General features: G+C 40.4%; 1 protein-coding gene across 1 annotated transcript; it reads right to left on the bottom strand.

Annotated features, from left to right (window-relative positions):
• Positions 1 to 429: 429 nt before the first annotated feature.
• pard6b (par-6 partitioning defective 6 homolog beta (C. elegans)) lies at positions 430 to 25,384 on the bottom strand. Its single transcript, XM_077576550.1, has 3 exons — positions 25,053 to 25,384; positions 19,125 to 19,347; positions 430 to 4,535 (listed from the first exon to the last, which is right to left on the bottom strand). Exons 1-3 carry the CDS (start codon positions 25,113 to 25,115, stop codon positions 3,625 to 3,627), a joined length of 1,197 nt encoding a protein of 398 aa, XP_077432676.1. The 5' UTR covers positions 25,116 to 25,384; the 3' UTR covers positions 430 to 3,624.
• Between the last annotated feature and the right edge of the window lie 1,709 nt (positions 25,385 to 27,093).

Consider the following 27,093-nt stretch of genomic DNA (forward strand, 5'->3'; position numbering starts at 1 on the left):
CACTTACTAGGCATGTGCGCTAAATTACGATGAAGGAAATTCATATCATAATAAATAAATATACACGAGTCGAAAATGTTAGTTTTTATACACATACTTGTTGATGTGCCCTGCAGAGCATCAATCTTGAATCGTGAGTTCAGTTTATTTTCATTTTTGTTATCTTTACAGTTTGGAAAGCCTTTGAAATAGAATATTAACATTAATTACATCCGTTGTTGAATAGAATTAAGAAGTAAAAGAAATAAACAAAAACGAGGCGTGTCACCTTGAGAAGACGGACGGTTTGAAAAAGCTCGTTCGAGCTCTTCCAGCAAAGTCAAAAGTCCTGCAGATGGCGCCAAAAAGCCAGAATTTAATTCTACCAACAACGGCTGGTGAACGTAAGAGCTTAGCAAAACGAATGCAAAAAGTACAGTCAACACCCACTAGATATTATTCTTTATTATTTTTATCCACCTCCTCAAATCAACAATTACAGGCGTACATACATTTATTCGTACAGCTCCAATAGAGTCTTAAAATGTATTCATTTGCTACGTGATAATAATGTACATCATTTAAAGCATCAATATGAAAATACTGACAATCTTCATTACAAATCTATATAAACCATAGCATTTTTCTGGCAAGCAATCGCCATAGTTCAATCACTTCTTAGAAAAAAAGAAAGAAGACTCAAATATCAAAAGGTTCTTTAAAATAAGAATTCACAGTATGAAAAAAAAATAGTATGTTTTCCAAAAAATTAAAACAGTTGTTTAAGCCAAAACAACAGTCAGCTACTAAAAATCATCTCCAGTGGTCAAATACATCTACCATGAGATTTTCTCAAACAAAGATATCAAAATAGAACACACACAAACTGTATTGGTTATTTAAAAAAAAAAGTCATTAAAAAGTGTACAAAGAATGAAAATACTCCAGAAATAGACATGATTAGAGAATAAATAACAGAGTCTCTGCAGTTACAATCCCAGTGTCCTGTGGTGCCGTTAAATACAATAATTTAAAATCAATTTAGTTTTGTTTTGTTACTGCTGGAATGACAGATGGCATCACAGTGTCACACAAGGCCAAACATTAAAAGTAAAAGTGTTTCCAGTCTAAAATAATCACAGTCATTTTGAAAAATTGAAACGTGTGTAGATGTGTGTAAGCAGGACAAACATTTCTTTTGAGCGTTTCCCCATTGGGGTGGCAGGTGAGCTGGAGTCTATCCCAGCTGATTTGGAGCGAGTCGGGCTAAACCCTGGACTTTACTGTACGCAGGAGAGCCTGAGCAGAGATTTGAACCCAGAAACTCCTAACTGTGAGGCAGACATACTAACCACTAGTCAAATTGCTCTCGTTTCATCTTCCGTGTGGAGGATGTTGAATTGCACACGACATACCATTTGTCAAGGACACAGCGTAAAGTGTAAAACACAGTGAACGCCATTGCCTCTATTTTATTTTTGTTAGCTGAGACCAAAACAGCCTGGAAAAAAAATCTAACAAGGTTGTGTGTTACAGTGTTGCAATCAAATGATTCGATCTGGTCCAAATACCCTTTTATGGAATGCTGTTAACATGTCTACTCCCTCTTGATGCGATTTTACAGCAATAAAACATAATTGAAACACTGATGAAAACACATCCCAGTCAACTGTGGGGGGATGGGGGCGATCAACAGAAGAAAAAAAAACATTTACATTTGTTTTGTGTGTGTGGCCAATGTTGTCGTTGAATATGCAGCAACAGAAACAGAAATCATCCCAAAAACAGTGGAACCTAAAGATTCCAAATTGTTCCGGAATGTTTGGAGGCAGGAGGTCCAACTTTCATCATGAGTGGCGTTGCAACACTTAAATCTCAGAGAGCATTTCAAGCATTAACTCAACAAGTGTTTTTTTCTTTGGTGTTTTTGCATCTTTTGTTTTTGTGATGCTGCCACCGACGGAGAATTAATCGGTAGCAATAAAAAATACAGTAAATGGGGCTTTCTTGGCTGAGATCATAAACTGATAACAATAAGGAAACAAAATGTTTGTTTTTTTTAATATAAAAGGGACACAAGTGTACCAATGATGAACACAGGAAAATGTGATCTTGAAAAGAATAATAAAAACAACAAGCAAAAAACACTTTTCTTCACTTGTATGACAGTAAGAAATTAACTTGAAACACAATCTGTCCACTCTGGAACAGTTTAAGTCAGATTCTGAATCTCTATGGGAGGGTGTTTCCCACACTATGCAGTGAAGAACCGCCCTTAACACGAGCCGATTTCGCCACGGCAAGAAATATGCCGTAGAAATTAATCTAATTCTCAATCTTTGGGGTTTTTGGAGGAAATTTGCCTCCGACACATTAAATTAATTTAATGCATTATATTGCTCCAAAGGTTCCACTGTATTGTAAATAAATACAGGACAGATTATTTGAGATTTTTTTTCACAGCTCAGTAGCTCACATAAATTATTAAAATCAATCATTTCTCGACCATTAAAATAGCTTTTTAAAAAAATCAGAGGCTGAAAGGCCCAGACTGGTTTTGTCCTTGAAAAACACATTATTATTATTATTATTATTGCAGAGGCAGCCTTGCTCAGTGACTGCTGTAATATTCTTGTGGATGATTGTCAAGCTAAAAAAAAAAAAAAAAGTCGTGTTTGTGTTGTGTTGCTGGGGAAACGCTCATCTATTCATAAGACACAAGGGTGCACTGAAGCTCACTTCTGCCCTCTAGAGGAAGCGTAAGAGGGAGAAAAAAAAAGAAGGGTAAGTGCTCACTGCTTCTGGAGGCTTGGAAAGAGGTGCAGTACCCGGATTTGAAGGGAGATTTTTCAATGGAGTGACACTTTTAGTGTGTTAGTGTGTATGCGTGTGTGTGTGTGTGTGTGTGTGTGTGTTGTGCCTGCAGCCATCCGTGGTGCCACAATGGCACAAAAGTGTGGGCACGACAGTCTGAGGTGTGGTGTTTTACGTGTAAATGTTAGGACGTACGAACATTTAAATAGGCTTTGTGTCCAGATACAATATTTACATGTCATTGTGCTTTTCCGTCAAAGTCATTTTGCGTCAATAGCTGGTCCGCGACTCCCTCTCAAAGTGTTGCTCAGTACGTTTACGTGCAGTTTGTTCCAGCTACCGTTCCAGCTGTGAAATGGACCACTTGTGTCATCCTTGTACAAGGTTGCGACTTCAAGCACTGCCATAGGTGGCGCTATGCCTGCTTTACACCTCTTAGAAGTGGCTTTTTTCTGGTTGATCGAATATGTCACAAAATAGATCAACAAGCTAGCTGGTATCAGTTTGCTAGCGTGAATAGTGATTTGGACAGTTTTCCAGCTCTGTTTGCTTGGTACTCGCTGTACACTTGACTTGGATTACAAATGAGTTGTTTTTTTTCCTGTTTTAGTAAGTGGTATGCATGAAGCCAGATGTTCTTCCTTGTCTACCTCCCAGTCATAGCATGTGCACATCATCTTACTCTGGCCTGTCTGATTTGCTTGAATTGGTGTCAAGGAAGTCTGTTGAAGTGAGTTTTTGTGTCTTCAGCTGGACTCAAATATTTTGCGAATGTCGTGTAAACGTACTGCGTGTGTGGAAGTACTCAACTGTAGTGTGCGCCTGGTAAGTTTACAGTGTTATTACAGTCCCATCCTCTTCGAGACTCCGCCTCCTCGTGGCTCTGTCAGGCGACGGCGTGGAGGAGCCGGCCTTGCTCAGTGAGCCGCTGCTCCCGCGGGCCAGCACAGCGCCGTTGACCGCGAGGGGCGTCGGCGAGGCGGACGCTCTCAGGTTGAGGTGCGGCTCGTAGCGAGGCAGCGGCGGCATGCTGTAATTAGACGGCGTGCGGCTGACAGGCTCGGTGTCGTCCCCCGTCTCGATTACGAGGTCCTCGTCGTCCTCGTCGCTCTCGAGCTCGCCGACGGGGAAGTTCTGGATGATGTGCGAGGGGGCAGAGGAGCTGGCGGCGAGCCCGGCCGACGAAGAGTAACCGTAGTAGCTGGCCCCGCTGTCCGAAGACCGCCCCGAGCTGCCCGATGCCGCACCCCCGCCGCGGACGACGTTGTTCCGCTGGTTGGCCGGCTTGACGGTGATGATGAGGTTGTGACTGTTAGCGATCATCATATCCGTCACTTGGTCCAGAGACTTGCCAGCCACCTCGATGCCGTTCACTTCCAGAACCTCGTCATTCACTGCCAGAAGACCGGTGCTTTCCGCCAGGCCGCCGGGAACCATCCGGGAGATAAAAATGGCGGGGACCTTCTCCAAGCCCTGCGGCGTGACCCGCACGCTGGAGCCGTCACGGATGTAGAAGCCCAGAGGCTTTTCCTGGCCGTGTTTGTATAGGCGCACGCGTCTGTGCGTCTCGGGCAGGATGTCCACGTCGATGATGGACGAGACGGGACGGAAGTCCCTCGGGAGGCTGATGATAACCGGCGGCTTTTTCCTGTTGGTGTCGGGTCGGAGAAGAACTGCAGAGAGAACTGTGTTTTTCTTTCTTGTCAGCGAATCGGTACCAAAAGTTGTGTAATCTGCTTCCTCTGCAAAAATAAAGAACACAAGGGTAGGACAGAGAATAAACAATTGTTAGTGAACTTTCAGAGTATTTGGTAAATTAACAATTGTTTAATTTATGCTTTTAAGATCATGGTTCATATTTGGAAATATTTTTGATTGGGCTACTGATGGGTGTAGTGCACCTCTAACCCCAAATCAGCAGGGTCTGACCCCAGTTCCCTCATGACCCTGAACAGGATCTGGGCTATAGAAAATGGACGGATTTTGAATGGGATGAGACAACTGTCAATAAGATACATTGAAATTAAGTCAGTCAGCTGTTGTCAGTAGTCCAAAGTACTTGTTGGATTTTTTATTTTTTTTTAAGTGGCCTAAGCACATTACGGAGCAACACCCAACACAGCTCTTTGGGTTGTCATCAATGAGCTTTTATAGACTTTAACCCGGTATGGCAACATATTAATAGCAGAGCAGGTGAAAAGGTAGGAAAAGGCAGGAAGTTCGCTCTCTACTAATTAACTAGAAAGACAGCAGCAGCAGCTAAATATTAACAGCTGTATCTATAAGTTCCAGTCTTTTCTGTCAAAACATGCCAATACAAATCAACAGCGCCATAAAGCGTGCCAAAAAAAAAAAAAGAAGTGCAAAGGTGGGTGTTGTTCATGTAGTACAGCCATGCGCACGCTACAGTCTCATCTCGCTATTACGTAACGTCCTTTTCATGCTGCACATCCACTCTATGTGCTGCTGCATGTGAAAGGCCAGACCTGACAACAGGGTGCCGGGTTCACTGATGGCGCGGTTCTTGTTCCTTTTGCTGGAGCCAATATTGAAGGTTTAATGCATTGGAGTGCCTCGGTTTGCACTGATGTAGACTAATTGTTAAAAGTTAGCCTCCCACCACATCCTTTTGACAACGGACGTGTGGGGTGTGTTAAAAACAACAACAACAAAATGCTCAGTGGTGTCTGACTGGTTGGTCTTCTTTTCAGGATAAGGAAGACAAGTGCAACAGTAGCAGTTTGAACAGTCTGAATTATTGTGCTTACAATAAAAACTAAAAAAATTGCTTTGGCTCCATGTGAAAAATCTGGGTGAAGCTGTTCAAATGCTGCAATTTCTGTAGTTGCGTTTGTACCCCCCACCAACTCCTCTATGTGCACCCCTGAACTAATTGTGGTTGACCTTCAACGTATGCTGCTCATTTAACAGATATTACTGTAATTATTCAGTGTAATTTTTTGCTCCAGAGCCCCAAAAAAAAAAAACATTATTCCTTATTTGTACAAATTACCCTTTTTGTGTCTGCGCCTCATATTTTTAAACAAAGACCCAACTTTTAAATCAATTTGTTCCACTTTTATTCTTCCATTTCAGTTTCTTTGAAAGTCTAAAAAAAGAAAGACCGCCCCTCAAGTACATTCTTTAAATAGTATCCACTTAAATAGAGCACCATACACAGCATCTTGACAGCACAGCTGCACCTGATCGTGGACAATACACATTATGCTGCTCTGTAGAATTGGACCCCTCAATCATTTGATATATATTGTTGATGCAATGATAAACATACAGTTGTTTATTCAATTGTGTTTTTCAGGGGGGGGATTGGGGGACATTTCCACTAGGTGTCGGCATCCATCAGCAGGTATTTTATTTTGAAGCAGTCTCTTCAAATTTGGCAACTATTGGCCAAATCACTAATAAAGCAATTATGCAGCAAAAAAACAGCCGTTTTGATCCATCTCCGAAGGCGGCCATTTTGCCACTTGCTGTCGACTGAAGATGACATCACAGTTGCTCAGGGCTCAGTGTTTTCTGAAGCTGAGCCGTGATTGGCTGTTACTCGAGATCTGAGCAACTGTGATGTCATTTTCACTCGACAGCAAGTGGCCAAATCGCCGCCTGGCGCCTTCTGATATTGATTAAAAAAAAATGCTGGATTTTGTTGCCTAACACAATATTAAACAGAATACCGTATTTAGACTAGTGGGGATGTATAGAACATATTATTGTCAAGATTTTTGGGGGGATTGAATTCCCCTTTAAAATGTATAATTTTGGGGGGGATTTTTATGATTCTGTGTATAATACGGTGGGACAATTTTGTATTTTATACATAATTTAAAAAAAAATGTAATTTGTGGGATTTCACGGTATCCATCTATCGGAATATGAATCAAGATAAAGCAAGTGACTTGTATAATGTTATGTGAAATACTCCACAGGAATTCAAGCCACAAATCCACTTTGCTTTTGCAATTTGGCAAACAAGGGATGGAAAGCGAGACCATCCGACATTTAAGACCATAAAGTTGTGATGCATCTAACTTTAGAAGCAGCAGCACTGCACGTATTATACTTCAAAGTCTGTGGAGTGCTACAAATAACCTGGATTTGTTTTTAAAAATATTTTTAGTTTTTACTGCAAAACAAAACTCAAGATGAAATAAAAACTTACTATAATGAAAATTGAAAAACAATAACCCTAACACAGATGACTTAATTAAAATTTTCAATTAAATTTTCCAATAGTTTACAGAAAGAGCCCCCCCCCCCCCCCCCAAAATGTAAGCGATTTGAAGCAAGACTAGGACGTGTCCAAGATGATGTCACAGTGTGTTTGAACTAATGAACTTGGACATCCAAGCCAGTCCTCGCCTGTGTAATTGAAAATGAAGGCGGGTGAATACGGGTTTCAAACCAAGCATTGAGAAGCTTCTCAACACCTGAAGGTGCACAACAGACAGAGCTCATGGACCCCAGTACCAGTGGCCACCCACCTCAAACTAAAGTGGCACATTCGTCATGGTCGTGCACAGGTCAGGTATTCGAACTATGCAGTGGCAGCTCCGGCTCCCCCACACAATTGAATAGAGTCAGCGATGAGCAACGGAAGTTGGAGCGCTGGAGAAGAAAATGACGAGCTGCCACCGCCGCAAACGACCACGTGTGCACCTAGTCAAGCTTGGTCATTCCACTCTGCTCTGAATTAAAAGGACTTTTTTTTTTCCCCATCACAAAAGGGACGTCAAGAGACAAATTTGCCTTGGGAAAGGAAGCCACTCTCCTCTGGTCTACTCTCACGCTCTGCATGCATCATCCTTCAATTCAACTACAGCTTACGTAAAAGATGATTTTAAAGGATGTGAACGCAGTTAAAGCACAAATGACACAATTGGAGACGTTAAGTTGATGCTAATCTGTTACGTCAAGTTTAACAAGCCGTACAGTTCAGTTCACAATAGTATGGTTGAGATTGTGTGTCTTGATATATATATTTTTTATAACAAAATGATTTTAGGGTGTGAGGTTAATTGAACACTCCAAATTGTCCCTAGGTGTGATTGTGAGTGTGGTTGTTTGTCTCTGTGTGCCCTGCGATTGGCTGGCAACCAGTTCAGGGTGTACCCCGCCTACTGCCCGAAGCCAGCTGGGATAGGCTCCAGCACCCCCCGCGACCCTTGTGAGGAAAAGCGGCCAAGAAAATGGATGGATGGATGGATGGATTTTAGGGTGTGTGTAAAATAGTGACATCATCATTTCTAGCTGTGTACTACATCGTAAATGATTGTGTACATGAAGGGAAAATAAATCAAATCAAAATTGGCCAATTTGCCGATGATTTTTACTGATGTTGGAAGGGCTATAATAGGCCGAGATAATAAAATAATCGATTCATTGTTTTATGAATCAATATCAGGCTCAAAAAGGAAAATAGATTTGATATCACTTATTAGATTTAAAAATAATAATAAAAAAATAACCCAGCCCTAGGCCCTAGTAAATATGCTGGTCAGAGTGAGTGAATATTGTGCCAGTCTGTTTCAACCCTGGAAGTTATATGGTATTAGTCATGTTAATATCCTGCATGACTTTTGAGAATGGAATTAACTGCATAGGGAACTGAATCATAATAAACAGTTTGGTTTAAGTGGAGTTGAATTGGAGGAGATATGAGCATTTAAAGAAAGTAATGCAATTATGTGTGTGTGTGTGCGTGTGAGAAAGTAGTCCAACGTATCAAAACATGACTCACGGCAAGCTTCGTTCTGAGTAAGAAAAACAAATACACATAAAGACAAGAAGTTGAAGGTTGTGGTGTTCTGGAAACAGTCGGGTTTGTTGATGACAAGCCTGAACGCTCACTACAGTCAGTGCCGAGGTGTTCCTGACACAGAGTGTTACAACGCCTGTGTGTGCGTGCGCGCGCGCGCGTCTGCATGTGCGTGTCTGCCAGTTTGAGCTTGTGCAGATGAGAAAAAGCAGAGTGAGTGCAAAACACAAGACGTGTGAGACGCGAAGGCACAAAAATAACAAATGCTGACCGAGGATGGGAATGAAGCGTGTAGAGGTGATAAACGCTGAAAAGGAGTACATTCCCATGGGTTTGCTAGTCCTGGTGCGGGCGAGCATGCAGTACCTCGTCCTCACAGCCCAGATTAATGGCACCTTAAATGTTGCAGATCAGGCAGGATGCATAAGTGGAAAAAAGATGGAGATCCGAGGAGTGGCGAGGCCAAATGGGGACAAAATGAAAAACACAAAGAGTGGTTATGAACTGTGCGAGGGGCGAGACCAGCCAGAATCCTCATGTGCCAAGTTGCTGACAGTTTGATGAATTTTCTACTAAATCCTTAATTCAATAGACTGTGGTTCTGATCATTAGGCTGCTTCTTAAATAGCTCCACTCATAAATTCACAATCACTCTCATCACTCTTGAGTGATTACATAATTAGAGCTTTGGGGGCTTTGAACAGATTATTGAAATTTAAACATTGAAATCTGGTGAAAATGGTGTCAATTTGGCCATTAGTTTAGACGACGACACTTTGAAAGGTGACAAGGAGTCTTGAAAATGGTTGTATGTTTAATGTTGAGGATTCAGAATTCATAGAATGTTTATGTTATAGCGTCAAAGCCAAAAGCTACGCTGAGCTGCAGTGCTGGTACAGATCAGTGTTAGCTAACAGTGCTACCAGCATGAGCTTCTTATAATATTGGCATAATGTTTGCTTGTCAATGTGGGGTGAGTGATATTAGCATTTTTGTGATGTCATACCAGACAGACCTAAGACTTGAAAACGCATGGACAGGCGGTACTTACTCTGCTCCATACATTTGATGCTACAGTACCATACTCTGTTCCAAGTTCGGTCCTCGAGAGCCTCGAGAGCCTCGAGAGCCTCTACCCAGCCTGTACGTTTTATAAAAGAAGTTTTTAGAGTTTTAGAACTCTGGAATCTGCTTCAGCGAGGAAAATCGAGGAGGAGACAGCCAAACATCGACAGGAACGCACCAGCGAGATCCAGCTATTGGTTACCAATATAATGAAAGCCAGGCTCGTCAATGGTTTATCAGTATATGGAGGGATGAGGGCTGGCACGGTGCTTGAGACAAACAAACCAATTTGACCATGGTGAGAAAAATGATACATAATGAGATTTATCATTCTTGATCCTTGGGGCATTTTGACAAAAGCATGTCAAAGACATGTTAAAACACTTGAGAGCTGCTTTTCAAATGTGTGTTAAAAAAAAAGAAGAAGAAGAAGAAAGAAATTGGATTATATCTCTCCTTTATGTAATCAATCAGTCAGGAGATGGGCAAAAGGAGTTGAGTTGCTTCCGAATTTTAACAGGACATTGCTTAACACGCCACATTTCTTGATTTTTACTTCATTTTTCCCCCCCTTTGCATGTTGGCGTGTTGACCAAGTTTGACCCACCTCACCCAGTTTCTGGCTTCTTACCTTCATCTATTCTTTATCAACTCTGAGCGGAGAAATTCCGACAGGCCCAATAAAGGAGAGCCCCCTTGCCTCCATCTTTCTGTCAAAGCCACACTCTCCAATTGTCCTGCTGCAACTGGAGCCAGGTTTCAGGGGGTAAAACGTTTGGTCTATGCGTTCTTTCTCAACAACTCACCCCCCCCCCCCCCCCAGTCTCGGTCAGAAAGTACCCCCTCTGGCTGCAGCCAGGCTCTCCAGCGAGGGTCCGGTCTGACCTGCTGTCCTGTCTAATCTGGCCTGCAGAGCTGATCTGAGACTGGCCACATTCCACCCAAAATGCACCCCCTCGGTTCTCCCTTTTTCTGCTCTCTCTTTTCTCTCCCACCCTCCCCAGCTTGGGCCTCACTCTACATTCCTCCCTCACTAATACTATTCCCGCTCTCCTCTCTCTCTCTCTCTCCCCCCAATCACACTTACATTGCACTTGCTCTCCTCTCCCCACTCTAATTACTTGCCTACCCTAAACAATGCCTCATACATGAACACCCTCTTTAATAATGTTGACTCTCCTTTACTTTCTATCCTGTAGTCCATCACTCCTATTAGGCCCGAACATGTGTTCCTCCTCCACACATTCCTTCCAAGGGTGCTGTGAATCCACTGTTCCCTTGCTTATTACGTGTAGCATGTCAGGAGCCATCTTGGAGTTTGGAGGGAGTGATTCACGCCCCCCAAAATGTTTAGAACTGCCGATATAATAGGGGTGGCCGATAATCACCGTCATCAATATTATTGTCAACTTGGCTTTCACGATGTCCAATTTTACATTATCGAGTTTTAATACCATCTCTATATGGGGGCAAATGGCTCAATTGATTGGCTGCAAACTAGGAAGACATGATGAAAGTTCTCATTTGGCGTATCAGCGTGCATAGACGGCAGAGGAGGAAGTGATCCGTCTTCATTCTGAAAATCAGCAGGCAGGATTCAGTCACATGACTCGGCGGCGGTGCCAGCCGCGAGGAAGCGGGACGGAAGAGTTTACAAGTGAAAACACGGAATTGAAGTGTCGTTTTAGTGACTAATTTAATAGCAAGACTTAATTCCACGTTCCTAGCCTGGAAATTATTTGGGGTTGACAAGACCAAAATAACATCGTAACGTGTGCTGGAACACGCTTGGCGTGAAAAGCACTGGGGGATTGCGTGACTTTACGACTCCACGAGTATGACTACCGCTGAAGAAAAGATAAGTAAAGATGCCGAACACAATCAGAAAACCCTCACTGCATTGAGATAGCACACTGTCATTGGCAAAGCAAGTCAACTTTGGCAATGCCTCATGAACGCCGCAGTTGTGTAAAAGTTGACCGGATGTTCCACATTGGCTTAATATTCAGTTTTTACACACTTGTATTCAGTATCATAGCTACATTTGCGACTATATCACGTGTATTATGTGCAGGACAACTTCGGAAATTGCCTGTCAAAAGATCGCAGCTGCATTTGTTGTCATTACAGTAGATGCAGGACGCTGGATCTCTCTCAGTATATTCGCTCCATCACCATCATTTATATACACAAAAATGTAAAAAATGTACACACACACATAACATCCAAACCCCCCCCATTCTTTGGGCACCATATGGTGTACCAGTAGTTAAAAGCGCTATATAAAAAGCAGTCCATTTATCATTTAGCAGATGTGTTATTATGGATAAGAAAAGACATTCGGCAATTGACAAATATTCAGAAAAATCAATGAAAACACCCTACATAGCCTGGAAACAATCATGTTGCCGTATAGTATCGTTGTAAAATGTTTTGCAGAAGATGTATTAAGCAAATTAAAATATAAACAAGAGCTGTTGTTCAAAAACATTATTATTCAAAATTGTTCTGTGAAGAGAGGGCAGATTAACAAGATTTTTTTTTTTGTAGAATATCATCAAAATATTGTTGAAAAAATGTATTTATTTATTGATTTATTTATTTTTTTGCCCATATCACCCACCCTTGATCCCCAAACACTTTAATACCATTTCAAACTCATTTCATCAGATTATTTGATTTTGGGAAAAAAAGCACCGGAAGTATGAGGACAATAGTGTGCACGTCACTCGTTCGCAACCCGTGAATGCAAGCATTGTCATCAAGTAACGAGAATTCCATCGTTTGTTGGCTTCAGCCTAATAGAAACCCACATGCAGCAAACTTTCCGTAACTTGCGCCAACAACCTGGGCTAAACTTAGCTCCTCCATGACACACTCATTAGGGGTGTGCAAAAAAAACAGATTCTCATTTAGTACGATTCAGGATCGATTTTAAATGTCCCAAAATCCATTTTATTTAAATTATTTTATACTGTCTTGCCTTTGTCTGTGTGTGCCTTTATTTGGAGCGCTGTTCATGTTGTACCCAATTTGGCCACTTAGGGGCAGTGTGCTTCCACGCGGTCTAATACACTTAACCAACTCAGTGGCCTTGTGGTAGAGTGTCCGCCCTGAGACTGGGAGGTTGTGGGTTCAATCCCCGGCCGGGTCATACCAAAGACTATAAAAATGGGACCCATTGCCTCCCTGCTTGACACTCAGTATAAAGGGTTGGAATTGGGGGGTTAGATCACCATGTGATTCCCGAGCGCAATCATTGCTGCTCACCGCTCCCTCAGGGGATGGGTCAAATGCGGAGAATGAATTTCACCCCCACTTAGTTGGGTGTGACAATCAGTGGAATTTACCTTACCGCTGTTTATGTTGTACCCAATTTGGCCACTTAGGGGCAGTGTGGTTCCACGCGGTCTGATACACTGTTAAGTTGTAGCCACATTAGAGAGTAGAAGGAAAAAGTCACAATCAAGTTATTCCAATAAAAGTTGTTTTTTTGCGGTGTGTAGACGTTCTTTTGAGTGATAAAAGTGCCGCAAGTAGCACGCTAATTAGCATTAGCGAGTCAGACTGGAGTAGATCATTAAAATTCCTTGCACATCTATAGATTGAAGCAAAAATCATTGTCAATCAAATCATTTTGAATCAAAACTCACTCTTAATCGAAAATCGATTCTGAATCGAATCGCAGACCCAAAAATCAATTCAAAGATTCCCACCCCTAATACTCATCCATCAACTTACTTCCATTAGACCAATTACTACCTCCCTAATAGCTAGGCATCACAAAGAGCACAAAAACACAAATTAATAGTTGAGTCTTTCAGCTGAGCAATAGTTGAGGATAGGTTCTATAGGAAAAAAAATGAAAACACCATAGTATAGGTTGATGTTATTATTTTACCCCACTTTAATGCGAAGGCCAAAATTAAAAAACATTCCTTGTGACTTCTGCCGTACACAATTATTATGATACTTGCTCACACTTTTACATCATGAGCCGTCTTTGCAGGGACATTTAGACTTTGTCCAACAAGTCATTTCTCCACTGTACTGTATATGCCCCCTTACTTGGACTGGATGACTCATTGGTTAGTGATTACTGCGGCAAGCCCAGCTGGGATAAGCAAACATTCCTGTCCCTTCCTGATACCTTTCCCGCTACCTTTCTGGTGTGCCTTTCAAGGACTGAAACTACATGAACTATCAAACAAACACACACCCTGACAGAGAATGAAAAGTGAGTAACAGCCACAAGGAGCACATCTTGGAAACTGTAATGCTTTATTCTGTGGATGACGGGCACAGACCGAGACAATACTTAGGATGGCATTCCTCTGATTAGCTTTGGGTCACAGAAGTGTCAAATTAAAAAGGGACAATTCAATGACAAAATTTCGCAATTTTAATATGAACGGACAATGTATACAAGGAGATTAATTCCCACTTAAACCATTTATGTCACATGTAATTGGGTAATGCTGCCTGGTTCTACTACAACGTGTCTACTACACACACACACACACACACACTGCCCAAATAGAATTTATAAGAAACAACAACTAATGTTGGAGGAATATTTTTTTTTTGTCTGAGAGCCAAATGTTGATAAGTGCAGTTCCCAACATGCTTTGCAGCTCCTCTAAACCTTGAAAAACCACTTTGGCACTTTCAATCCATCTGTAAACGTGCCTTTCTCTTCTGCTGCCATGACAACAGGTAAACAGCGGGCACCTCATGGCTGGCACAATGGCCACTGAGTCATTGTTCACGAGTGCAGGGCTTGGCTTGGAGGGTAAGCAAATGATGGCAGAGCCATATCAGGGTGAGCTGAAAGCATTTTTCTTCTTTTTTTTTGCTATAACACGCTGCTACTTGCTGTATGACACGTCAAAACTAGCAGGCTAGCTCCCAATGCACAGCTAAATAAAACAATGGCCGCATTATTGAAACGTGCACACACACTCACACATCCCTCTGTCCAAACATCTGCAGACCAGCAGAAGAGCGAAAAATCAGAGACAGAACATTTCTAAATATAGCCCTGAAGGTACAATCCCAAAATAACCTACGGTGCCGAGACACGATGCTAGCTCACACACGACAAGCAAATATCATTTAATTGCAGGACGCCACACAACTGGCAAAGGGACAAATATGGCCTGCAGTGCAGTGCAGGCTTGTCAAATGTCCACTCTTGTGCAATAATAGCCTTTCACATCCCATCCAACCACCCTGTACATAATCACCCACAAGGGTTCAAAGTCTAAATAGTGTTTAAAACCTGCTTAAAAACTTAAAACTCGGATACATCGCAGTACAACACAACTTGCTTTGGTAAGGTCACATAAAACATATTTCAATGTTCTGCTGCATCTCTATGGAGGATCAAAAGTGACAAAATTAAATAAATGAATACACCATTAAATAATTAAATAAATGTGTCATTAATTAACGAAATTACCTTCAATTATTTTGTAATTATATATATAATTATTTCTCTATTTAATTAATTATTTCATGGTGTTTCATGAATTTATGTTATCTGTCAAACTCACCCATCAAAGTTTGGTGGGCAGGTCCTAACACCTGATTGGTCACCCGGCTCACCAAGTCAAGACAAATTCATTTCCGAATAATGAATTGATGCAGAGTGAGTAGCTAGTAAACACAATTCGATAGGCTGGGTGGCGCTATTCACCTCAATAGGTCAGATTTACACTCTCATCAGGTGCTTTTTGAGAAGTCACTTTTTTCCCCGCATTTCCTGCAGTCACATGACCCCGCACGGTAAAAGGAAGAAAAGGAAGCAGGAAGTACAGGGCCACTCGCTTTTGTGTCGGAATTGCTTCTGCCGCGGCTCTATACACGCATGCTATTTATTTTCGTGACGTTCATGAGGAGCCATCGAGGCGGGACATTACGAGAACTACGCCTCAGAAGCAAATCACTCTTCAATGGAAACACCTACAAGTCAAAACTGTACTTTAGCGAAATAGTAGAAATATCGCTTTTATTTTGACGTTGGTTTTGCACAATAACAAGCCTTGATCACTCTATTTCAGCAAAAAAAAAATCCATCAGCTTAGTTTCCATGTTTCTAACCTCTTTAGGACGAAGCAGTCGATTAGACAAGATTTGAGTGAATCAGGCGTTAGCCCCGCCCACTAACTTTGACGGGCGAGTTTGACAGATAAAATAAATAAATGGAACGCTGCAACACAGGACCATGAAATATATATATATATATATATATATACGTATATGTAGGTAATTTAATTAATTAATGATTTGTATTTATTTATTTAATTCCATATTTAATTAATAAATTACACATTTAATTATTTCATGACATTTATTTAGTTATTGGTTTATTTAATTACATTTTTAATTAATAAATTACATTTAATTATGCCAAGACACATTTATTTAATTATTTAATGGTGTATTCCTTTATTTAATTTAGGCACTTTTGGTCCTTCTTACATCTACTGTACTATTAAAAGCATGTACATACTCAACAACTATCTTATAACCATCTTATATCAATTTGTTGCAAGGACTGTTTCTTCAAGGACACGTTGTACTTCAGAGGTTTTCTAAATTTCAAAAATATGCTTCTGAAAAGATCCAAATGCATTTGAATGTCTGATAAGAACATCATACATTTCGCTCTAAATCATTCTGCCGATATTACTTCTGAAGAAAAAAAGGAACCGTGATATATATGGTAATGATTGGACAACAACATTAAAAGTAAATATCTCCAAAATAATATTCATCAGACGTCTGCCAACAGGCTGCAGAGCCTTCTTTGCCCACCGGAGAATGAAGTAGGTTCAATTGATGAAGTCCTACAAAAGACCGAAGTATGGCAATTGGGCCTGTTTGCTCGTGTTCAAATTTTACTCTCGACAAAATTAGCATAAAATTTGTATTATGCACAATTCATAATGGCACAAAGTTGACCCTGGGAACTTAATAATAAAAAAAACTGCTGTGCTGTAAAAAGCTAAATTGATCAATTTGTGTGGAAAAGTGGCCAAAATAAAAATTGTAATATTAAATATTATTTTAAAACAAAAATCGCCTTTTGGCATGTTGATAAGCACTGGTGGGCCATATAAAATTGACGTGGCGGGCCTCCTGGAATGAATTGTGCTTTGATGTGTACATTGTACACAACAAAGTTACTGAGCTGACTTAAATGTCACTAGCCCAGCATAGATCCACATAAGTGTCACCACAGCATATATGGGTAGTGCCGGGCAGCTAATTAAAACTGCATCCAAAGAGCCTCTTTAGCATTAACCAACTGCTCTCAATGATTACAAGTGAAGTAGTTTAGGGGTGCTTCTTCTGTGTCGTGAAACAGTTCCTGAAAGGCAGGGCTTGTGACAGATGTGACAACTGCGTGCCGGCCATGTTTTGTGTGTGTGTGTGTGCGCATGTCGGAGCTGCAGCAGCAGGGGCCCAGCGTGGTGCTCATGTCTGGAGCGTGTAATTGAAACACGGTCCCACGCAGCGCAGCACACTGACCCCAACTAATCTCCTTCATGACAAAGTGGCTTAGCTTCTATAGGGTCATATGGCACAGTGGCACTGCTTAGACAACAACATGCGGACAATTGAACAAAACTTTGCATTGAACAGGTTCACAATGAGTGACTCACCTATTCATTCATCCATTACCTATAGTGTTTGTCTTCATTTTTGTCACCGCTAACTTTAATACTAGCCCACTGATTATTGTCAAACATCGACCAAAACAATCAATTAATGGGGCCAAGTGGCCTATTATTTTCCCCTTAACGTTATCATCGAAGAAAATCGAAGTTTCTGGCACTGTGAAAGTACCCTGAATGCACCATTTTGTTTGCGTAGCATTAGCAACTATTCTATTCTGTTTTTTCTGTTGTCCCTAAGCGTTTTTTAAACTGTTTAATGACACCCAAGTAGGAGTTAACTGTAAAACTAAACACACGACGATAAGACTTACTTCCAATGTATAATTAAATACAAAACATGCTTTGTTTTAAAAACAAAAGTAGGCTAGCACTAATGCTAAAAGTGAAGGTAGGCTCCCATTCAAATGCTAACGGGAAGTTAGCATTGACATGTGACTAAGTTTTTTTTCCTTCAAATAACGAATATTCACACACAAATGCCCACAGGTAAAATAACACTACGCAAAGGCACAGATTCTTCCCAATGTGTAAAAAATAAGTTATTCTAATAGAATTCAATCGCAACTTTCTTCTGGACTCACTTTAAGTGTGTACACCATGGATGCATTAAATTAATTTTATGCATTAAATATGTATTTCTAAATAATCTGCAGATTAAATCGGTAATCTATATTTTTTTCCTGCCAAGAATCGGTATCGACATCAGCCTAAAAAAATACACATCAGTCGGGCCCTATTTAATACTGCACCTACATTTAATGTTCAATAACTGTGTGGCAGCCAGTGAGACTGCACAGTTTAATGCAAGAGACTAGGAGGTGTGATGTGAATTGCCTAGTACCTGGCGATTCGTATCACGATTTGATTCGATACCGATTAATTCCGAAACGAACCTATAAATTGATTATTACTCAAATTTGGAAAATACTAATCAGTAAACTTGTACTTGTACATATACACTGTAAGATTTGTTTATTAATCTGAAAATTCAGGCTTATAACTGAGCCACTGCATTTAACAAACAGGTTGCGGTCTGTTTCATGTTTTAACAGCACTGAAATAAAATATTAAGGCTTCATGTTCCATTAATATAACATTCTTCCATGCTTAATGTGTAAATCCTAACCCTAAGTAATACGTTTTGTTGAATATTCCCATTAAAAAAAATTATGTTTAAAAATCGATTCGGCCGCATATCAAATCAATTCGAGAATTGCGCGCTGTAATATTGCGATATATTGCCGAATCGATTTTTTTCTAACACCCCTACAAGAGACCGACACATAGTGCAGTAATTTCTGCTGTTTTGGTTAGCGACAGAGTTTGAGTTAGTGCTGGGCTGGTGGGTAGTTGTTAACCACGAACAGTAGCATCCCATGATCGCAGATTGTCATTGTATGGTAGTAAAGACAATTACAGTTCGCCCCTATAAAAAGGAGATCTATCTAGGGAGAGGTGCTTTGACACGTTAAGAGTGAAAGGAACAAATTGGGGAAAAGACTTCACTACAGTTTGTCACTCTCGTGATTTGTTTGGCTCAGTTTTTATGTCGGATGCCCTTCCTGACGCGACCCACCCAAGCCAGCAGTATATATGTGAATATATTGTTATTGCCCGTATTCTCCTCCATCAGCAGTGTGCAGTCAAATGAGCAACAAAATAACATTTTCCTTCTCAATTCCGTAGTTCTCAAGTGTTCAATTGCAAGCTTCAGCTCAAGACTCAAGTCTGCATTTCAACAGGAAATTGGATCCAGGATGAACAGGTGGAACTTGTTCCCCTTTTTTTGCGTGCATTCTTCTTACCTTTCCTCTGCAGGAAGAGTCTGAGGAGAGGGCTGGCAGTGGAGATGGCCTTGTGGTAGTTGTCGTCATTGTTGATGGGCAGCAGGTCACCGTGCACGTCGGCGTAGCCCACCAGCAAGTCTACGTTGGGGATGCGGTGCACGTGTTGCAGGAGGCCATAGAACTCGTCAAAGCGGCCCGGCTTTGAGCGATCCAGAGAGAAACGGCGAAATTCTGCACCGAACTGTGGTGGGGTAGAAAAGATGTAACGGTAAAAAGATAAATTACGATTGATCAATTTAAGTGGATAAAACTCAAAATATTGTTTTTTTTTTTATGTCCCGATTTAATTGTATTCATGAAGTTTTGTGTCACTGTTAACGTAGAACCCTGCAGCCTCTTGTCACATTTGCTACTTTCAAGGTTCGAGCTGGCGAGAACAGTTGCGGATTCACAGTCCGAATTTCATGATACACTGACAAAATACTATACACTGTAAGTACATATCTTAATACAGCATCAGACTGGGCTGCAGGTCTACAAGCCCATCCAATCCACCCACATGGTCCATATGACACACCACGTGTGATTAATTATTAATATCAATTACCCAGCAATGCGTGTGGCTAAAGGAAAGTGACTGCAGGTCTTACTTTTTTTTTTTTTACTTCAGAGTTCAGAGTCAGACAAAAAAAATGTTCTCCTCTATTGAACACACACATTTTAATTTTAAACAAAATATAGACTATTTGGTACATTAAGAAATGTGTACCATGTTAACTTTAAATAAATACAAATAAAATGTGACCAATTTTCTTCAGTTTTAATTCTCATCAAGTCAGTATCACTGGTGAGCTATTTTTAGAACAGACCTGTGGACTGTTCACGTTGTCCTTGGGGTTAACTAGACACGCTGGAAGCATATTTTTTGCTGCTGTTGTTTTTAGGACAATGCACATTAATCAAAAGGCATCGGTGTAAGTAACTGTCTCTTTCGTCGAACCTCCCTCTCCATACGTAACTGCTCATCAACACAGTAGTATTAGCTAGCATACTAAGCTAAACATACTAGCACAAAGCAATGTGACACATGGCAAAACAAAATGCACACTAACCCTTTACACAAACAGTAGTATTAAGCCCTTAAAGTTACCTTTTGGCATTTGCACACAATAATAAATGTTGAGGAATACAAGAAAATTATAACAGCAAAGTAGTCTCCATTTAGTAGCCGCATCAGAAGTGAAGCAACAATCAGTTTTACCATAACTGCGCACAAGGTGATTCCCAAGATTCCCAAGATGGTAGCAAATTAATATCTTTAATGTTTTGGCCTAAACACAACAACTGTGAATAGATGCATTTTTTTTGTTTTCTTTGCAAATAACACACACACACACACACACTTGTCTTTGTATCATCGTGGGGACATCTCATGGACATGATGCATTTCCTAGCCTCTTCCCCTAACCATCAAAAATGATTGCCTACCCTTATTCCTTAGCCTAACCTCAACCATAACAAAATTCAAACCTAAACTCTAAAACCAAGTCTTGACCCCTCAAAAAGAGGTCTGAACTTGTGGGGACCACCAAAATGTCCCCACAATTTCAAGTCAGGTCCTCACAATGGCAGTTAAACCTGGAAAAAAGGCCGACAGAGCGGTTGCCATGCAGTAATGTGAAGGCTGTGCGCTCAGCCTACAACACGTAGCGGTCTTCTGACTAATGTGGTCATCAGTGTGGTCCTACTGGATCAATGGCTGCCTAATCTGAAGGCAGCAGATTGGCCTGCTAGTGAGCACAGAGTCCCGTTGGAAGTGCTGATGAGGACTACTAAGTGTTGTGGTTACTGTTAGCCTCCACTGAAATCAAAGATGGCTTTCTCTCTGCTGCCTTTGCCAAATGTGAGAGAAAAGATACACAATTGCATACATGTTGAGATAAAAGTATCCATCTACCGGTTCTGGTATCTATCACATTGGGAAAAAAATCCACTTCTCTGAGTGTCAATTAAATTAATTTTCTTTCATCACAACAGCATCAGTGACAATTAAACCACTGAGGAAATTGGCCACAGTGGAATCATTGAAAAGAGCCAACAAATAAAGCTCCTGCCCAAACAAATGCATCTTTCTAAAATGGCATCGCATAGTACTTTTACAGGGCTGCTACAATAACAAGCACTGATATGCATTTAATGATTTTTTTCTGTTTTGTTTTTTAATCTCTCTTAACAAAGTAATAACTCCTCTCGTGTATGTTAGAGCAACTAAACCCGTTTATTTTGCTTAAGATTAATGACGACAACAGAATAACAGTAATGCAAGTACTCAAAAATTTAAAGGTTGGCTCCACCTTTGACCTTGAAATGTTTTGCGGCTTTATTGTTGACAAAAGCTATCTTTGCCTAATTTCTTTTGGACAATGACAACTCTCTCAAATAAATCTAACACACATGATAAGCTTAAAGCTGAAGTCCTGGAGGAACTCCATGCAAAGTGCAAACATGGGGAGATCATGAAAATTCCACACGGGACGGGAAGGTCAGAGCCAGGATCTGAACTCCTCTTTGATTTGCACTCCTTGGCTGTACTCTATTCAGTAACAGTGGGATGGAAATTCAGAACGGTCTTTTGCAGACATGTTCAAAACTAGGCAGGGAAATTTAAGGAGGGTTGTTGTTGTTTTTTCCTCACTTGATGAGTGGGCAGGCACTTCAGAGATCCCGATACTGTATTTTTATACAAATAATTAAAAAGTCAATAATCAATAAAATACCATGTCCCTTCATAATATTTAGCAAGAAATTGTTGCTCAACAAAAAAGCACATACTAACGTATACTACTACATCCGACTGTTTTGTTTGATCAGATTCCGACCCATTTTGTCAACGCACAAAATGGTCATATTGACTGGACCCAATGAAGTGTCCACTGGGTGCAATTGAGTTAGGCCTCAAAGACAAATACAGACGTCTCGGAACTCGTATAAATCGGACTTCGACCCCCCCAAAAAATCGGACCAAAAAAATGCATCGGAGTTTGACCTCATTCTCGGAGTTTGAACACTCAAGCAAACCCGAACATACCTTGACCGATTCGGGTAGCCGAGTGAAGCCGAGTGATGTCGAATGCTCACGTTGCGGTAGTGGAGACGAAGCGCTGTTTTGTGTCCAGTCACAGCGGGTGAATACTCCCGGAGGAGCGCCGTACATTCCCAAGTGCATTTTGATTTTTCCATGACAATTTTCTTCGCCATGGGCCCAAAGAAACACAACAGTTCCAGTGGCAGAACAGAAAAACGTACAGTGCTACGAACCATGATGGAATTAGGAAAGAGATTATCGCGCCGTTCTAACTACTTCCGTAAATACTGCACAAGGACCCCACTTAGCTGTTCAACAACGTGCCTGACGATAAACAGTGCACAAGGACCCTTAAGTAGTCTTAACAATATGTCCAATGAAAAATACACTAACTCAGCACTGAACTAAAGCTAGCATTAACATAGCATTTATCATCCACTGATGCCATCACACCACAACAAAAAAGGTAAGGCATTTTTTATTGTTTAAAATACTGCACATGTTTTTACATAAATATAAATTAAAATAGGAATTTTCTGTTTTTAGAGCTTGGGAACGGATCAATTGCATTTACATTATTTCCTATGTGAAAAAATGTTTCGTAGGTTAAACAATTCGGACTTTGAACACTTCACAGGAACGAATTGTGTTCAAACTTCAATGTGTGACTTCTGCAGTTTAAAAACAAAACTAGTTTTACTATTAGCGTAGAGGTCGGGTGGGCAAAGTTGTGCTTGTGGTCCGTATATGGCCCACTCCGTTCTATACATCAAGCACCAAGCATTTACATTATTGAGAGTCTGTAATATTTGGTGCATTCATGTCACTGATTTTTGCTAAACTTTGTAAATTAAAATGTATTTATTAGGGCTGCACAATATATTGAAAACATATCGATATCGTGATATTGGCCCATGCAATATGCATATTGCAAAGACATGCAATAAGTTTGGTAGGAAATTTTATGCTTTTATCTGAATTTGACCAGTCACACGCTAAATAAAATATGCACCACCATCCAATAGTTGAACATTTTCAAGAGGTAATTACAATTAACTAAGAATACAGTTTGCTTATTTTGCCACATGATTTTTTTTTTTATTCTTTCATTCGATAATAAAAATGTAATTTCTTTAGGTACATGTTAAATACTGCAACAATATCAATATTGACCAAATATTCAGCAACTATATCACATGTTTTTTCAATATCGAGAAGCCCTAGTATTCATTAATTTATCTCATTAAATAATTGGTTTATTGTGAATGAGTGACAAAGAAATGTATACACGTACATTTAACAATTTACTGGTAGCACTTCTTTTAGCAATCATTTGGTTAATTAAATAATGAAGTAACATTTTTAATTATTTTAAAATCAAAATAATTGCATTTTTTATATTAAATTATTTATATAAATTATATTTTACATGTATTTATCCATTATTAATTTATCTAATTAAATGGTTGATTGATTTTACATGTAAATTTAATGTACTGTACTTAAATAATGTGTTAATTATGACATTATAATTAGTACAATACAAATGAAAATGAGAATGTATTATCCATCCATCCCTCAATTTTCTTTAGTGCTTGTCCTCATTGGGGTCACGTATTAGCTGGAGTCATCTGACTTTGGGTGAAAGGTGGGGTACATACACCCTGGACTGGTGGCTGTCGGACGATGGTAGGGCATGTATAGGCAAACATAACAATCACAGTAATTGGCTATTTTGAGTCTTCAAAGAACGTGACATGCATGTTTTTGGAATGTTGAAATCATTAGTTGTAGCCCTGAATACATTAACAGTGGGATCTTGATTTATAGTTCTAAGCCCCTACATACAAGTAGTTCAAGTAAAGAGCCATGATCAATGTTTTTTTGTTTGTTTGTTTTTTTTGCTGTGGGCCAAAATTTGAGTTTCAGGTGGAGCACAGATACACTGCTGCTTGAGTGAAGTGAAAAAAGCAAACAAAAAATGAGCAATTGAGGTACTGTCCCGCCTGCTGCTTCAGCCATTTATTAAACGGGACAAACAGTCAAACACAGAAAAAATGAATAAGAACACTAGAGAGCGGCTGCTGTTGGCCACAACTCACGCCCAGACACTCGCATGCATGTTTTCTTTAATTCTCTTTTATACAATACAGTGCTATTTTTCTTATTTAAAAACATGGAACAAAAAGAACTGTAATGTTTTTTTTTTCTTTCTGTGCGCTGAAATGGATCAATGGCATTTAAATAGGGAAACATTTTTTATATGTAGTGGTACTTTATTTTATTTTTAGTCTGTTGACTCGGGTTCATCTGTTCATTCGTAACAGTCTAATGCGTTCTTTGACCATAAAAAAAGTTAGCTAGAAGAACCTGCGTCCGCCCTGCTCGCCCAAGGTGAGACCGCCTGCCGTGGAAGGTGGCACCCTGCGGGCCCAAAGACACCTGTGCGCTCCAGAAAAACAGCCACTGAGCCAGCTAGTTTCACTAGCATGTCATAGGCGCCTGAAAAATAACGCCCTCTAACTTAAGTCAACGCGCCATAATGTAAACTCGACATGATCTGTGTGTCAATATTTGGAGGGAGGAAGCTCGAGGACGTAGTGACAGGTGACATTACTCACCAAAGCGAACACCTTCAAAAACTTATCGCGGCGAGTCCAAGCCACGGTTATTCCCACCATTTCATGCTAGCGAGTTAGCAACCACCTCGGGTTAACTTTGCACGATCGTACATTTGCTCATTTGTGTTAACAACTTTATACTTTAGCCGAGCTAAATTAGCCTCGAGTGGAAGATGTCATAGTACCAGCAGCAACAACTCCCCCCAAAAAAAGAACATGGACACAAGTTGTGATAATCACCTTACTCTTCACCTCCACGGCACTCAGAGAACGGTTGCTCGGCACTCGGTGGTTCTTGTTCATGTTTCGCCGCGAACCTCCGCTCGGGACCCAAAGAGCCGAATCCGTCCAATACGCTTCCAGTGAAGGAAGGTGAAAAGCCCGGCCGGCGTAAACCGTTCGTGTAGTCCGTCGAAGTATACGACGACTAGCTACCGTCGAGCATCCCCGGAGCTCAACTTGTTCCCCGTCATACTGGCTGCCCCACGGCCGGACACCGGTGTGCTGGTAGCGGCTACTGTACTAGAGCGCGGTCGTCTGGTCAGACTCTAGTTTGTTCTCTGCCTCCTTGCGTGCCGTGGCGCTTCAAAATAAAAGTTTCTCGGCGGCTGACTTCAAAGTAAGAGCATTCCCAGTGTGGTTGCATTGCCGTACGGTGACATCTGGTGGACAAAGCGGCACAATAACAATAGTTTGGATTAAATAAATACATACATTTATTTTCTTTTTTAAATAACATATTCCTCACGCTTTCTCTGCTCCATTGGGATAAATCCTCTTCGTTTTCCTCACAAGTTTGTTTTTGCCAATTGCTATCCTCTTTGAATCAAGTCTACATATACGTTACACAATAAGATTGGTTAGTCTATTGGATGAGAAGAGAGTGGAGAACACAGAATGATCATGATGGCTTAAACATTGTAATTTGTTTTTAAATTGTTTTAAACTGAAAGACTCATTAGTGTTGCGTGTGGCAGTGTGTAGATTTTTTTCCCCATCTAGTGGTGAACAATTATAACGCAATGGCCTATGTTCGAAATGTGTGCACTTTGAAGCACGCGTACTTTAGTGCAGCGGAGAGACCACACACTTTGCAAGCTTACCATTAATTGTAACACTCCCGAGGTTTGTCTCCTTTGAGTATGCGTAGCAGAAAGATGGTGGCGAAATGTCAGCCTCCTGTAAGGTGAGGCGCGACCTATGTAATAATTAGCGATTACTAGACCTACAATTATATATATTTTTTGCATATTATTGAAATTAATAATGGGGTTCTGGAAACACCCCCCACCCTTGGGTGGAAAAAATAATGGATTAATCAACATATAATCTATTATCAGTATTTAGCAGTTATTATTTTCCACGTGAAAGCAGACTGACTATCTTGTGTGTTTAATCAAAATGATATATTCACGAACATCTACTTTTACTTCGAAAAAAGAAAAGAAAAAGAGATCAAACCAATAATGGAAACAAAAATGTTTTAAAAAAAAAAAATGTTAAGTACAATATCAATCCCTCCCATGTGATTTAGTTTTGTTTGTTTTAATCACAAAATTATACAAAACAGCAATGGGGAAAAATAGCTTTGTACTACACTTAAGTGCAAAATAAAATTTGATCCAAGTATCCAAGGAACAATGGATTCTAAAACAACCCTACAGAAATTATTGTCACTGGTGTCGGGCTGAAACCACTTATGTTACAATTTGGTATATTTAATAGTTTTCAATCATCTATATTGGTAGTCCATGAGTGTGGGTGTCTTTTTTAAAAACATTTATTTATAAATTGCTATCGACCAATTAAAAGGGTTAAAAATGGCTAGCTATCTTTGGTGATGCAATGTTAGTTGAACAAAGATGTTGTTTTGGGGGTGTTCTAATTTTTCTGACGACCCAATGCCAGCTTTCCTATTAAAAAATGTTTTAGTGTTCTAAAATGCTTCGATAAATGTTTTTACACTCGTATAAGATGCATAACAGTTAAGTGAAATTGCTACTTTAAAAAAAAAATGCTTGAGGGTGCATAAGTGGTCATATGAAGTACGCTACAAACCAATAAACAGAAGCCCTATGAGCGTTTTGCAGCAACAGGGGGCGCCACGCTCCACTCCCCTCCTCATCTCATCCTCACCTCTTCTTTATCAGCCCCTCCTCTGACTCACCCCTCTGTCTTCTCACCTTCCTGTGACTCCCCGTGCCCCTCCCCCACTGCTCCCCCCTCCCCCCATGGAAGGCCTGTGAAGCGCTCCTTCTGCACACAGCACTGCAGATGAGGC

This window comes from Vanacampus margaritifer, chromosome 1 (assembly GCF_051991255.1).
Source record: "Vanacampus margaritifer isolate UIUO_Vmar chromosome 1, RoL_Vmar_1.0, whole genome shotgun sequence".
In the NCBI taxonomy this organism is placed as follows: Eukaryota; Metazoa; Chordata; class Actinopteri; order Syngnathiformes; family Syngnathidae; genus Vanacampus; species Vanacampus margaritifer.

Bases quoted from the DNA above. Each gene is read 5' to 3' on its own strand.
- pard6b (XM_077576550.1), bottom strand. From the start codon at position 25,115: ATGAACAAGAACCACCGAGTGCCGAGCAACCGTTCTCTGAGTGCCGTG. The intron at 19,348-25,052 runs GTGATTATCACA...ACCCCACCACAG, and splicing joins CCGTGGAGGTGAAGAGTAAG to TTCGGTGCAGAATTTCGCCG. The intron at 4,536-19,124 runs GTAAGAAGAATG...TTATTTTTGCAG, and splicing joins ACTCTTCCTGCAGAGGAAAG to AGGAAGCAGATTACACAACT.